Genomic DNA, 14469 nt, shown 5'->3' with positions numbered 1-14469 from the left:
TTTTTATTTACAAATATTTATTTTCACTCTTAGGATAGTTAGCTAAAGATGTGGGAACGCATACTTGGTTTACCATCAGTACACACATATCTGAGAATGCAGGGCCTTCCTGAAGAAACTACATAAATCTGTTGCAGAAATTCCCCATCCGTGTTGAAAAAAGAAACTGTAAAGTGTGATTCTTCAGGGAAGATCCTCTAGATTTGAACTGGCACAACTGGGAAAATTTAGCCAATAAAATATAATTGGGACCCATAGAATCTGGTATTGAATAATGAAGTTGTTCTGGACTTATTCCAACTTTACTGCGAGCAGAATTTAGTCCAATGAACCTATTTAATACTGACAATATGGTCTATTTACCTGTCACTGCCAAATACTGGAGAGCAAGTATCAATATTGCTGTGGTTGTCATGTTGACCAGTTCCTCAGTTAGGGGTCTCATTTATTTTACAGAAGTTTGGATGAAAAGATAGCACAAGGGCTTGATTTCAATAAAAGATTTTTGACAATAAAAATGTATGATTATTTTGTTTTTAAATTTTAAAAGAAACTGAAAACTAAATTCTGTCTTCCTTATATAGACAAAACTCTTACTGAAGACCTGTTTCCTTCCAAGTGTAACAACAACTTGATGTTTAAAAGAATAAAGAAAAATTATGCCCTGGCACCTAAGATGAACATTAGAAAACTCAGGCCAAGAAACATTTGAGCAACATTCAAAGGTTTCAATAAGAATACAAAAGACATACTGAGTCAGACCAAAGGTCCATTTAGAGTAGTATCCTGTCTCCAACCATGGCAAGGAGGAGGTGCTTTATTGGGATAAAGGAGATGGCTGATAAGTCCTCCTCATCAGCCATCTTTGGACACGCAGATAATACAATCATGGAAGGCATTCAACCTTGACTGTGAGGGATTGCTGAAGAAGGATTGGGAAAGAATATGTACAGGGCATATCTAATGTAAACCAAGCCCTGTTATACCCTCTCTGCCATCAACTATCATTGATTTGGGGAGGTTAGAGGATATATCCCTGACTCTTAATAGCTACTGATGGACCTGTCCTGTCCTTTAGATATTGTCTAAACATAAATGAACCAAACAGGCTGCATCCATCAATATGTACATACTGTATATAGATCTCACTAAGCATTTGAAGCTTTGTACTGCATCCCTGGTTATAGTACAAGGAACTTTGTTATTAACTTCAAGGTGTATACCATCAGGCTTTACCTAGTTAAGAAATGCCAACGATCTGAGGGACCTGTATGATCAAACAAAATCCAAACTGCAGTGGAAAGAAGTAAAGTAGGACATAAAGTTTTATTCTGAAATGATCTCTGGCCACAACAACAAAATGTAACAAATATTCACTAAAACAGTCTTACTCCTGTCATCAGCTGTACAATACATACAGTATCATAAAACTGGCCACTAGGATTAAAATCCACTACAACATCTTTAATGTTAAGTGGCGACAGCAGCATCTCACAGAAAATTATACATACATATATACACAGTCAACATTCAATCGTTTTTCACGTTTTCAGTACACACAGTTGCAGCATATTACAGTCACGTGTCTAAGTCGTTGCTCAATAAAAACCCAAGCTACTGCTTAGACATAGTTGTAGCAGTTGAGCTGAGATTTTAATCACAATTTGTAGCAGAGATGTACAAGCCCCTAGAAACAATAATTCACAAATGTATATTTTATTTAAATGCTACCGGAGCAGTAAGTTGGGCAATATTAAAGTCTTTACCAACATGGAACAAAGTGTTCTTTTCCTACTTACTGGAAACATCATTGATGGAAAAAAATATATATATTATCAAATGGAGAGTAGCAAATAATACATGCTCTTCTTAAAGATTCTAATACTGCCCAATGCTACTTATGCCTAAAGTGTTTTAACGTTCTCCGGGAGTCATTTAGAACTCCACACCACCTACCAAGTTAAAAGTGGCTTAAGTGCCTTGCACCCAAATTGTAAAAATCCCTGGCCACCTTTATTAGAGCCAGGCACATATAAAAGGAATGCACTTTGGTTCATACCAAATGCCCTGGGATTAAATCACACTATAAAATTAAATGGTTTGAGGTAAATTTTTACAAATACAGTTGATTTCGTTCTAGTGTTATCGTAACAAAAATTTATTTAAAAAAAAATCCAGTCTGATGTTAAGGTACAACCAATGAGGAAGTGCCATCTTTAACCCCTTTAAGCAACGTGGAAGTTACTACAAGAATAGAGTGTTCTATCGAGCGTAGTAGTATGATTGCCTTATGGTATCTATTAAGGCCTTGAAAAAGTACAGGATGTTTTTAAGACAGGTAGAGCATTTAAAAATAGATTTCATCCTCACTATCTAGTATTCAAAGGGTTAAAGAGGCCACAATGCATGCCCTACAACATGGCATTTATAACAAAAGGCACATTGTTAACACCAAGGGCACAATTTATCCTCTATTGTTAATCTACACATCTTGCATCACTTTGTTGTTCCAAAACACTTAAGTGGTAATGAACACTCCAGTGGTGCAAGAAACTGAGCCAAAAGAGACTGCAACCAAAGACAAGACAACACTGTGCTATTACTAAATCTGAAAATAGCTCAGACATCCCTAGACAATGGTTACATGTGAGACTAAGCACTGTTTCCAAGCCAACTTCTATGCGCCTAATTATCAGAGCCCTTATAATAAAATCACATCAAAGCAAGAGGCAACATCCTTTTCCTTTTTCCTTCTTTTTACATTTAGAAATAAGCTACGATAAAAAGCAGCTAGATTACTAAAAACCATAACATAGCTGCTTCTTTAGGTATAGTTGAAGTTTCAATGCATTGGGTTAAAAAAATAGCTCTGCACACTATATTTTGGCCTAAAAGTTTCCGGTAGCATTCATGAATAAAGTCAATCACAAATGCATTATTGGCATTTAAGAACTGGTTACATGAAACAGAAAATGTAGTGGTTTTAGCCCATTAATGACCCATGAATGATGTTATGAATGTTTTCTCCTTACATTTACACTGAAACCAGGAACAAAAATGTGATGGGGAAAACCTATTTCCTTCCCTCATAATGCAGTCTTCATGCTTTAACATTTGTGAATTTCCTAAACAGCTAATGGTAGAGGGGAGAATCCCAGTTACTGCATAAAAATATAGTTATCATAGGAATCTAATATGTTTATTTTATATGAAAGCTAATAGGCCTAGAAGTCTATTTTCTAGACCTAGAAACTACCAATCATAAGTTAATGGATATTTGGATTACAATGCCAGTTTTATTTTAGTTGTATTATTGTATCTCAGTTTTGAACATGATTCCATAAAAGCTTACATATTGCACTTACACACACTGTATAAAATTGTGTACATTTAACACTGGGACAGAGAACTATAATTTAAAAAAATAGTAAGAACATTAGTTTATCAAAGCTCTAACGTTAAAATTAGCAATTAATAAACATCATCCTTTTTCACAAATTTTTTTTGGGGTTTCTTTATGTATTGACTTTTTGGCAAACAGTTATATGTTTCCTGAGAGTTCTATCTTTTCTTATTACTATCGCACCCCCAGAATCTTAAGTTAAATTAAAATAATTAAGAGCAATTTAAGTTTAAAGTGAAAATCTCAATGAATATGTAAGAGAATTTAACCGGAAACTTTCTTAGCCTCTCTGGGGACCGTGCTTTAAGTATTTTTAACCATTTTTACAAGTAACGTAGTGAAATCTGTGCACATAAACATTGTTTATAATAAAGTTACTGAAGTTTTATGAAATCCATCCTAATGTCGTTCATTCCAACTTCCACAAACCCTTCCAGTTTATTTTCTACTTTCCTTAAAATTCCCTTTGCATGTCCTTCACAATCCAATGTAGATTATTATCACTGCATATGATTTAATACTGATTTTACGTTTCAAACTGTTTTATTAAAAAATATGTTGCACTGCACAGTAATTCTTACTTAATCCTGGTTCTCATCCCTTGATCAGGACCACTTTCTTTCCATGAGTGCAATTAAAACACATACATGTGCACGCGTGCGCACGCGCGCACACACACACACACACGCACACACACACACACAAATCTACATAAATCTCTACTGTTCCTTCAAGGTTCTCTTCAGCTATCATGCTAAAGATTAATTCAAATCACTTAACTTTCCCTTGATGTTTCTCCCTTAGAGATGTACCAGCTATTCCACCAATTAAGCTGATGTCATCCATGGAGGATGCAATTAACATGCTAAGATTTAACAATCTTCACATAGTAGTTCTCTAGAAGAGCAAAACAGTGTTTTGTCCTTGCATACAGATTTGATCAGAAGGTTACAATGTACCAATGAGGTCATAATCCATCAACTAGAGATTGTCTGGAAAAAAATATCTGTGAAATCTATGTAGCATTAACAGTCTGGGAGGTACAGTGTAAAGATGACAACAACTGCAAATGTGATGTAGAGAGCCCTGGCTTCACTTAAGCAGAGAGGAGAAACTAGGAGGAGAAAAAAAAAAGAAAGAAACCAAAAGGGAGCGATGTTGGCTGTACACCTGAAATTAAGTGCAAAACATTTTCCTTTACATTTCTTCATCTTCAGAAAGTGGCTCATCTGTCTTATTAAGATTTAGAGGAACACATACAATCCCACCCTCATTCATCCTCCCACTGTCTGTTCCTCTCCTTTTAATACAGGGTATGAATGCTAATAAGGTATTTTTAGTCCCAGCAATTTTCGCACTGATGCCTGCACATTTGTTTTAATCATTGTGTCTCATTTTTTAAAAATTCTCTAGGATGTGGCTGTATCATTATGAAGCCTCAGCTTCCTCAAAACATCATGGAGAAAATGACAGTATTAGATGCTATGGCCCCAATTCTGAAAGTGCTTACACAGGTGTCAAACTACACATCTCAGTAATCTCAAACAAACCAAGCAAACCAAAGTCAAGCACATGTTCATTTTTTGCCAGATTGGGGCCATCATCTGTAAGTATGGAAGAGAATTACAAAATTATCCTAAAGAAAAACTAATCCAAACTATGGAAAGAAAGGTTAACATCTTTGATGTCACGCTGTAATGCATGACAATCACGTTGTAACCAGTGGCCTGCCACTGATGTTTATTACTGTGCCACACTAATTACAGTAAGGCTAATTGTACTTTAGAAGACAAACATTTTTAAAAAGAAGTACAAAAACTTAAAGCATCGTCCCCATATTTTATAAAAAGAAAATCAACTTTTCTTACATTTAAAATGAGTGCTTGAAAGATACAAATGAATAAAGTTATTGAGCAAATAAAAATAGAAATCTGAGCTACTTCTTCATATGAGTAAGGCTCAGCCACGTAGTATCTCTTGTATAACCAGCAGTGGGGTTTTTCAAACTCAGCTAACGAGTTTTGGCAACACTGTTCTCTGCTGAATATTCCCATTGGCATCTGTCATCTGAGCCAAATTAGTCCTCAGTTTTGAAGCTGAGCTTGAAGTTGGAGGTAACTTGGAAATTGACGTTATAGCACCAGTGCTCTCCGTTATTCTTTTTGCCGTTGTCTTCTCCCCAGTTGGAGGCTTTGGCAAACGTCTCCTAAGCCAGGGATGACGTAAAGCCTGGCTGGGCGTCATACGTATAGCAGGATCCCATTCTAAACACTGTTTTAAAAAGTCAAGAAAGAGGGGATCATCACATCCCTTTAATGCATTCCCCCACTCTCTGCTCTCCGGTGGGCCACGCAATTTTCCCCTCCGGGAACGGCCACCATTGAGTACTACAGAACCATCAGACAAAGTTGTAACAGTACAATAACGGGGATAACCCTTAGAGCTTACAAAGTTTTTGGCTCGTTTGGATGAATCTAGCAGTTTTTGGGAGGGCATGCCCAGCAGCTCTATCATACAAGCCAGCTGGTCCCCTTCATCTTCTCCAGGCAAGAGTGGATAACCTGTTAGAAGCTCTGCTAGAATGCAACCTAAGCTCCACATATCAATAGGCATCCCATAACGAGCACCAAGGATCACTTCTGGAGCACGGTAAAACCGTGACTGAATGTAAGTGTAGACACGCTGATGTTCATAACAACTAGAGCCAAAATCAATAACCTTAATACCACTTCTGCCCTGCTGCTTCAAGAGAATGTTCTCTGGTTTAAGGTCACAGTGAATGATTCTATTTTTGTGCAAAGCATCCAAGCACTGTAGAATTGAGTGGGCAAACTTGCGAACCAAAGGCAGGCTGAAGCCCTGAAATTTGTTTTTCTTTATTAGCTCATAAAGGTTCATACTCAGCAACTCAAATGTCATGCAGATATGGTTGCGGAATGTGAAGTTTTCCAACATATGAATGACATTCATGTTGTTATCCTTATCTTGCTTCCTTAGATGCTCCAAAATTCGGATTTCTTCTGCAGCTTGGCGGTGGAAACGTTTTTCATTTCTCACCATTTTTAATGCCACATGCTGATGTATCTTGTGATCATAGGCTTTCACAACTTGCCCAAAGCTTCCTTTCCCTATTACTTTCAGGACTTCATACCTGTATGCAATATGATCATGGGGTACTTGCACGTAAGACCCCTGGTCATCATCATATCCACCATTGTTTGGCCCACCAATCACGCCTTGCCGTTTCTTTGCATTTGGACCCAAAAAGTATATTTCAGGGTAGTTGAAAATTTCATGGTGTTCAAAGGCTGTTAATTTTTGCATGTATTGCTTCATTGCTTGCTCTGGTGTCATAGGGGAGGCTTTTACCTTCCCTGTTCCATCTGTAGATTTTAAAGAGCTGGAGCTCCCCTGTCGCCTGTGAGCACTATCCAGCTGTCTGTCCTGAACCACTGGCAATCCAGATTTGCCTACTGTTGTAAGTCCATTTGGTTGTGTCGTTAGAACTGTCCTCTTGTTGCTGTTGTCTTCAAACAGCTGCTGAACCTGGATCTGGCCGTGGCTACCAACATGTAGGTGCTCATTCATTGTGTGCTTATTGCCTCCAGCCTAAAATTCAAAACAATACGTTTCCAATTAAAAAGAAGAACATAGAACTGAAGGATCTAGACTTCCAAAACTCCCAGTGTTTTCACCCCTATGTCAGATTATTTCTATTAACCATTTTTCTAAAAGTCATTTGTCTATAGTTAGGTTAATATATGATCAATATGTCGTGATGTTTTCAATACTGGCTGCATTTGCAAGATTCCCTATCTCAATTATTTCCTCACTCCCACGACTATTTAAATTAAAGGTTTGCAACAAAGATGTGGTAGTACCATAAGCTAAGTATTTCTCTGGGTTATCGGTATGGCAATAGCCCAGTCATATCAAGAAGTATGCTAGAGGGAAATTAAACCTGACGCTACAGAATACAAGTAGCAGTTTGACTTAAGCCTGGGATTCACATTATGCCTGCCAGCAATTCTACTGATAAGGCTCTTTCTGTTCCCTTTCAGTATAAATTCGTAACAATTAGGATTGTAACTCAAAATCTGGTGTAGGACAGGGCTGTCCATCTTCCGGTTGTATACAGCCCCTCCCCCACCCGCACCCCCCAGGAAGTCCCCCACATTTCCTACCATGTGGGCTTGACATGGCCCTGCAGAATCCCCCTTGCCTGGCACATGGGCAGTGTTGGCAGCACACAGGACCCCCCCACACCAACTACCCATGAGGACGGCTGCAGGGGTCTATGGGCTGCTGGCTGGACAGGCCTGCAGTAGGAAACCAGCTGCTACATATAATTTTAAGCTACAAGGAATATGCTTTAACATTTAAAAAAAAGAAAGAATCTGGAAGTTATAAAAATCCAAGAAAGTAAGTTTAACACATGGAAATGCCACAGCCTTCTTTCAGCAAAGCTTTTAGTCACTGGACCTAAGTGTATGCTTTAGCAATTTGGCAAACCAAGGCCTATTACAATAGCACTTAGGCAGCATGGAGTACTAGCCATGGTACAGAGAGAAAAAAAGAAAACACAATCTGATACTTCTGTAATTTAGAAAATAGGTCTGGTTTTCTAGTTTTAATTATAGATCAAACATGAGCATTCAGTGATCTCAAACAATAAAAGACCTGAAGCACTGAAGGGTGAAAACAACTAGTGTGCATTACCACATTTTGTAAGGAGAAGCAAACAATATGCAAGCATACACTTGTCACCTGAATAGACATAATTAGAATTCCTTATTTATTCTATGCAGAGGATAGTTATTCTGTCCCTAAGAAAGGACTGCAGCAGTTTTAAACACATTAATTTCATGTATAAATTTAAATCTTTAAAATAAAAATAATTTTTCTGTAACTTTTTAACTTACATTTATCCTTTGTGTAATTCACTGAAGCCAATGAGGGAACACATATGAATCTGAGAATAACAGAGTAATAAAACCAAGCTTTACTGAAACTATGGATTCCAATGGTGGTAACAGTCAATAGTTACACAAGGCTCTTAGGGCCTGACCTAACAAGTGTGAATAGTCACAACTCTGAATGCTCTCACGTGTACTTGCTGCAGGTGCTTGGCATTAATAAAAAACAGGTCTTAGGAATTTAAACTCATTCTCTTGGCTCCTTGACCATATGTGGCAAACTTAGAAGTATTAGGTATGACTATATGGGGCCTGAATTTTCTACATGAATTTACTGCAAAGAATTCACAAGAAAGTAAGTGAAGTTATAGCTGTGGGACTGACCAGTGCTGAAGATGCATTTACAAATACGGGAACAAAAAAAAAAATCACCAGTGCATCAGTTTTTCAAGGTAACTTCACAACTGTGATACCAAGCCACGGATTGTAAACAACTGCTCACTACTGGATTCAGTTCAAAATATTTTTCAAACTAAAATACAGGGTCTTCTTCTTAGCATGTCTTGGACAGTATACTGGCAGGAAATAAGCAAAATAAGGGTGTCATCTTTGGCAAATTACCCTCTCTCCCATTAAAGTTTTCGATAAAAATGACCTGGTGAATGTCTTGATGGTCAAGTTACCAAGAGCATCTTAGAGTTTTTCCCACTAATAGGAAAGAGGGAGGTTTTTCAGATATATCTCCTATATCCCTGTCCATTGACTTTCCGGCTCTGTTGCACATTTCCTGTGTAAACATACGCAAGACATTTAAATATTTTTGTGTCTCAGTTCCCTATTGATAGAATGGGAGAAAATCTTTCCTTTCTTCTACTCTTGGCCTATTTATTTAAAATGCAAGCTGTTCAGGGTGCAGAATGTCTCCTGCTAGATGTTTGTACAGCATCGCTCTGGACAAAACGGAGTACCACTGGTGGCTGGGGCCACATGTTACCATTATACAAACAACCCTCCTTTCTTTCAGCTTGGTCTTACACAAGTGTGAGAAGAATTCTACTGTTATGTCTCCACCTGATATACCAGCTGCAATATTGATGCCAAATCACTCGCACGAGTTCACTGAAACTATTATGCAGAAGAACCTCATTAAGAGTAAGAACACTTGCATCTGATTCTCATTTTCTCTTCTTGCAACCAAAGAAAAAAAACTACTTCACTAATCATTTAAAAAATGTGCTAAAACTAAATTCACAGATAACTAGAGTGGGTTCTGATTTCAGGCAATGAAAAGTCTGCTGTTTTCACTACAAAAGAATGACAGACTTCCCCCATGAGAAAGTCTGTCCTTGTAGAACAGATTATACCATACTGTCAGATTCTATTAAAGTTTTTACTGTGTTGTGACAAAGACATTTTTAATAAAATAATTCTTCAATGCCCTCCCTCCCCCCAAATAGAAAAACCTAGACACTATCTACACGTTTTTGGTCATATCCTTTCAGTTTGTCCATCTGAGGTTTGCAGAACAAAGAAACTCTCCAGAGTTCCTGGGAGTTGTTTCTGCTGAGCTTACTGTTCTTCCGCATCCATTTTGAATCAGCTCTAATAACAGACCTGTTTTATTTCATCATTGTGATTCAACTGCATATGTTTATTTGCAAAGTCATTTGGGCATGGGTAATCAAATTTGATTGATCTCGCAAGAAATGTTATGACATGCTAACATTCAAAGCAAAGGAGATTGAAACATTCAAGCACAGTGAAGATATATAGAATATTGACACTAATTGCCTCCCTTGTTTGAAATCTCAGAAGCACCGGGAATTAAGCCTTCAAGGAAACTTAAGTGCCCTGTCACTCCTAACGGCGATTCCTCCAGGTCAAGTTTGAGGAATATTTGTTTGGCATTTCCTGGAAGAGCGCCCTGTTCTTCTACATCTATTCTTCTCAAACAGCCAAAAAGAAGACTTTAGTCCTCAGAGCAGTCATTTGACCCCAGTACTCTTTCCTGCCATGGCAGGGGGTTGGACTTGATGATCTGCTCAGGTCCCTTCCAACCCTACAAGCTACGAAACTATAAGAACCAAATGCACTTAATGGGAGTTGGCTTGATTCTGGAAGGAGACGAGCATAAAGATTAAATGCATGAGGAAGACTATATTGATAAGACTAGCACAAAAATTCTGCAATGTACAAGTTGGAAAAACCCAAGCCAAGAAATTCTAGAAGTCAAAGTTTCTTCTGGCACGTTAATTTAACCACACTTAATGATGCACATTATCAACAAGCTAGGACAACAATGGGAAATAATATTTATGGGCAATTAGTCTGAGCCAGTGCTAAAGAAGACACCCTCTTTTTTGAAATTTATTGACTAAAGTGCTAAACTTGAATTAATTTTCATTTTCTTAATTTGATTCTCCGGATGATAAGAGCTCATTGTTTTCTGCATTTAACAAGCACTGCAGTTTTCATTAGATGAATCTGTACATTCCTCAAACTGACACTCTTTGTCTTGTACAAAGGTGTTAACAAAATTAATTTATCCATCCATTGGTAGTGAGCAGGGATTCTTTTTCCAATGAGCATGACTGCAAATAACACTTCAAATTTTAAACAAAGCTGTTCTGCCTGCCTGGGTCTTTAAACATCTTCAGCATTTCTTCTGCTGCTGTTCATAGTTTTTAGAAGGGGCAGAAAGAAATTACCAGGACTTTCTGGGTTTTCTGTATCCACACTTGATCCTAAATAGCAGCAATGCATGCACTTTGTGCTCACACTTGTAAGGAAGCAGAATTTAGTACTGGACATATTCAGAGTGGAAGAGGCTGAAAGACAACTTGAGAACCTACTCACAGAGTAGCCACACAGCTACAGGGTGTGAAACTGCTTATTCTCCCTTTAAATAACCTGAAGAGGGTTTCAGATTTATCAGGCCTACCAATCAGACTGAAATATAAGATGGAGTTTCCTTCCCTCACACAGGCTAGTGGAATACAGAAATAGTATCACAGAGCTCTTCTACCTAGCAGTTTGGAGAGATGAAGACTGAAGTCTCCCCAAGGGTTTGCCTCTACATTTCAGCCTCTGGCCATAGGGGCAGAATTGTTTCACCTAGTGGATGCGCAAAGGGCAGCTTGTGGCCAAGTCTATAAACAGATATTGTTTTTGGAGTGGGATCAGCTGTGCCAGGATGTGCCCTGGAAGAACAGATCCACTTTGCTAGCATCTACAGATGCCACCAAGGCTGTCGTTCTGCAGGGTTGGGCCCATGCTGCTCCCAGGGTTTCAGGGGTTTCACCCTGCACAGATGTGGCCCTGAGCTGAGGAGTGGCAGAGATGCAACACTACAAGAATACCTCGCAGGAGAATTCCCAGGGCATGTATCTGTGAGCATCACTGGTACAGGGGAATTGCCAAGGCATGCATTTGCAAGCGTCACTGGTGTAAAAGCATTCACACGGTGCACAACGGGCAAACAAATGTCCTCCCATTTAAAGAATCACAAACTGTGATTACCTCTGGTCCCAGCAACATTTTTGGGCACCTGAGGCATGGCAAAAGGCTAGGATATCGTTTGCTCACAAACTGTGCCACAGCAAAAAAAAATTATGGTGGCACAAGGGCAACATCCTGTTCGTACCCTAAGTGCCCCTGCTGCCGATTTTGCTGGCTGGGAGCTTGCCACAGAGCTCCTGGAAACAGTCACAGTGCTCCCGCTCCCCAGACGGTGCTTGCAGGGCCTGCCCCCCGCCTGTCACCTAACTGAGGAACGCTGGCTGTCAGGGGGTGCATGTGCACCCTCTACGTGGCACCTCCTATGCATCGCCACTGAGCTGCACTTTCGACAACCACTAAATGAAACAGAATTCTGCCCCAGGGTCCTGACAGTTTTATCAAGTCCAAGCTTGTGCAGCTTACAAACTCCACTGGATTCACTAGTGAAGCTTGTAAGTTCCCTGAACCATAACTAATGGACTTTTGGAGACATAAATGGCTTTAAAACGAATGTGTAAACCTAAGATGTTTACAAAATATCAGCTTCTGCTTCCACAGGTGAGCTTGTAAATTCTAGTAACCAAATAGCTGCACAGCCATATATCTTCCTGTATACATTCACATCACGGTTTATTGCCCATCCTCAATTTCATGTTTATAAAGGTTTATCATTTTCTCAAGCTCATTTCTTCTCAAATATCAAAGCATTGATTTCTCACTAAAACTGGTTTTATGCGGCTACTATGTCTGAACTCGCAAAATTTACTTTCTGAAGTTATCTGGGAAAATCAACTATAGAAGAATATTTAAATAAACATGTTTTCTCTATTATTTCATAACTCTGAAAAAGTGACTGCTATTTTGCTTACTGCTTCGTTTGTTCATTTATGGAAGGGGAGAGAACTGGTTAAAAAATATCCACATACATCCTTAGAAAAAATTAATACAGAAACCATTTTTCCAGCATGTTATGAATGTTTCAAGACAAGATTTTAGAATGAAAAATATTTTACAATCATTATTATAGCACTGGTAGTAGTTATATTTAAATTGGATCCCGTGTGCTATAACTGGGAACAGATTAGCAGTCAAGTTTATTTCTGTAGTTCAGGCCCAGTAAACGTAAAGCTCTATCCCAGTATTTTCTACTATGTCCATCACTGTAGGATATAGTATAAACCTTGGTATTTCCATCTACTAATTACATTTCCTAACAATAAGGCACTATATGTAATCAATACCTAGGAAATTATTTTCTATCTTTGCTTGTTCAAAGTCATTCAGCTTCAGGAATTGTATTCATGCAAACTGCCCAAGGCAAACAAATGAGCTATAATTATTTATAATCAATCGGGTCCATCAAAAACATAAACAGCTAGTTATGCTGTCATCAGAATGCCAAAAAATGATTCCTGAAATGAATCTTAATAAAAAATGACCATGTACACCACGCAAAGGATGAACAGGGGCTCTAACTGTAAAGACATTCAGTAGAATAAGACATGCCAGTCTGATGTGACAAAAATATTAGGGAAGGGAAAGTTTTGCCACAGCAATAAATAGCACACTTCCAGAAAGTGTGTTACACAACATACTCTGCTCTCTAGGATAGTTCCAGGTGCTTGGCTTTCAGCTGCTTTGTGCCTGTCATGCCACAGGCATATAGGTATCAGGTGTAGCATGCTTCAGAGCTTATTTAACTTATAGTGTGCATATGGCTGAAAGTCTTTTTTTCTGGGATAAATGGATTCAACAGTGTATCTATGTTTATAACTTCTAAAAATAGCTGTTTATTATCACACTAGCAATATGGTGCCATTGTTATAATGATCCTATAATTACTATACTTCTTACACATGAGAAGATGAAGTCCTTGCCCTGGAGAGCTTGCTTTCAATATTAAATATAACAAAATTCACTCATAGTGGACTGATTACTTCTGGCACACATCCCACTCCAAATCCCTTTTTGAAAAGTTAACTTTGATCTTGCATTGCAATGGCTTTAAAATACTGTCATAGCAGGACCTCATCTCAAGAGCGATGGTTCTGTGAGTGCCTCTGATCTCACAGATATTTTCCTAAAAAACACAACATTCTTGTGACACCACAAGCAATTGATTATGAGGGGGGTGGGAAGCAATAAGGAAACATCTATTGTATTTGTCAACGGTCATAGGATTAAATCGGTGCTGGGAATAAACAGAACTTGCAGCATAGCTATCCACAAGCTTTCAATCACAAGAGTCTCAGAAACTCAGGATATTATAGTGAAATGTAAACTAAACGGTCTGATATGGAGTTGAGGCCAAAGAGCATGAGTTAATGAAAGCTGGTGAGCAACAGACAGCTAACTGAAAGTAGGGAAATATTAGGAGGGGCTTGAACAAAGATGACAAAGTCTTTTAGTGCGCTGTATAAGGGCAGTTGTTCCCGGCCTAAACAGCAGGAGGAGACTAAAACTGCAATAATGGAAGAGAAACTGGAAGAGTACAGGGCAGAAGAGTGAGTGCAACAGGAAGAACAGAGATGTAGGTGAAGCAGAGGACAGACACAAGACACTGGTAGAGGTATTCACAGATGGAGGGAGATTTACATGAGCAGAGCAGCTGGCAAAGATTATCTTTGCCACAGCATGTAGAATGGATACAAG

At 38.5% G+C, this 14469-nt stretch overlaps 1 protein-coding gene across 1 annotated transcript; it reads right to left on the bottom strand.

The window, feature by feature from the left end:
* Nucleotides 1-1307: 1307 nt before the first annotated feature.
* DYRK2 (dual specificity tyrosine phosphorylation regulated kinase 2) lies at nt 1308-10284 on the bottom strand. Its single transcript, XM_019514692.1, has 2 exons — nt 8326-10284; nt 1308-7012 (listed from the first exon to the last, which is right to left on the bottom strand). Exon 2 carries the CDS (start codon nt 6989-6991, stop codon nt 5411-5413), a length of 1581 nt encoding a protein of 526 aa, XP_019370237.1. The 5' UTR covers nt 6992-7012; nt 8326-10284; the 3' UTR covers nt 1308-5410.
* Nucleotides 10285-14469: the final 4185 nt, after the last annotated feature.

Source organism: Gavialis gangeticus, unplaced genomic scaffold, assembly GCF_001723915.1.
Source record: "Gavialis gangeticus isolate Ggan-Ray unplaced genomic scaffold, GavGan_comp1, whole genome shotgun sequence".
In the NCBI taxonomy this organism is placed as follows: domain Eukaryota; kingdom Metazoa; phylum Chordata; order Crocodylia; family Gavialidae; genus Gavialis; species Gavialis gangeticus.
This window is presented reverse-complemented; position numbering and strand designations above follow the sequence as displayed.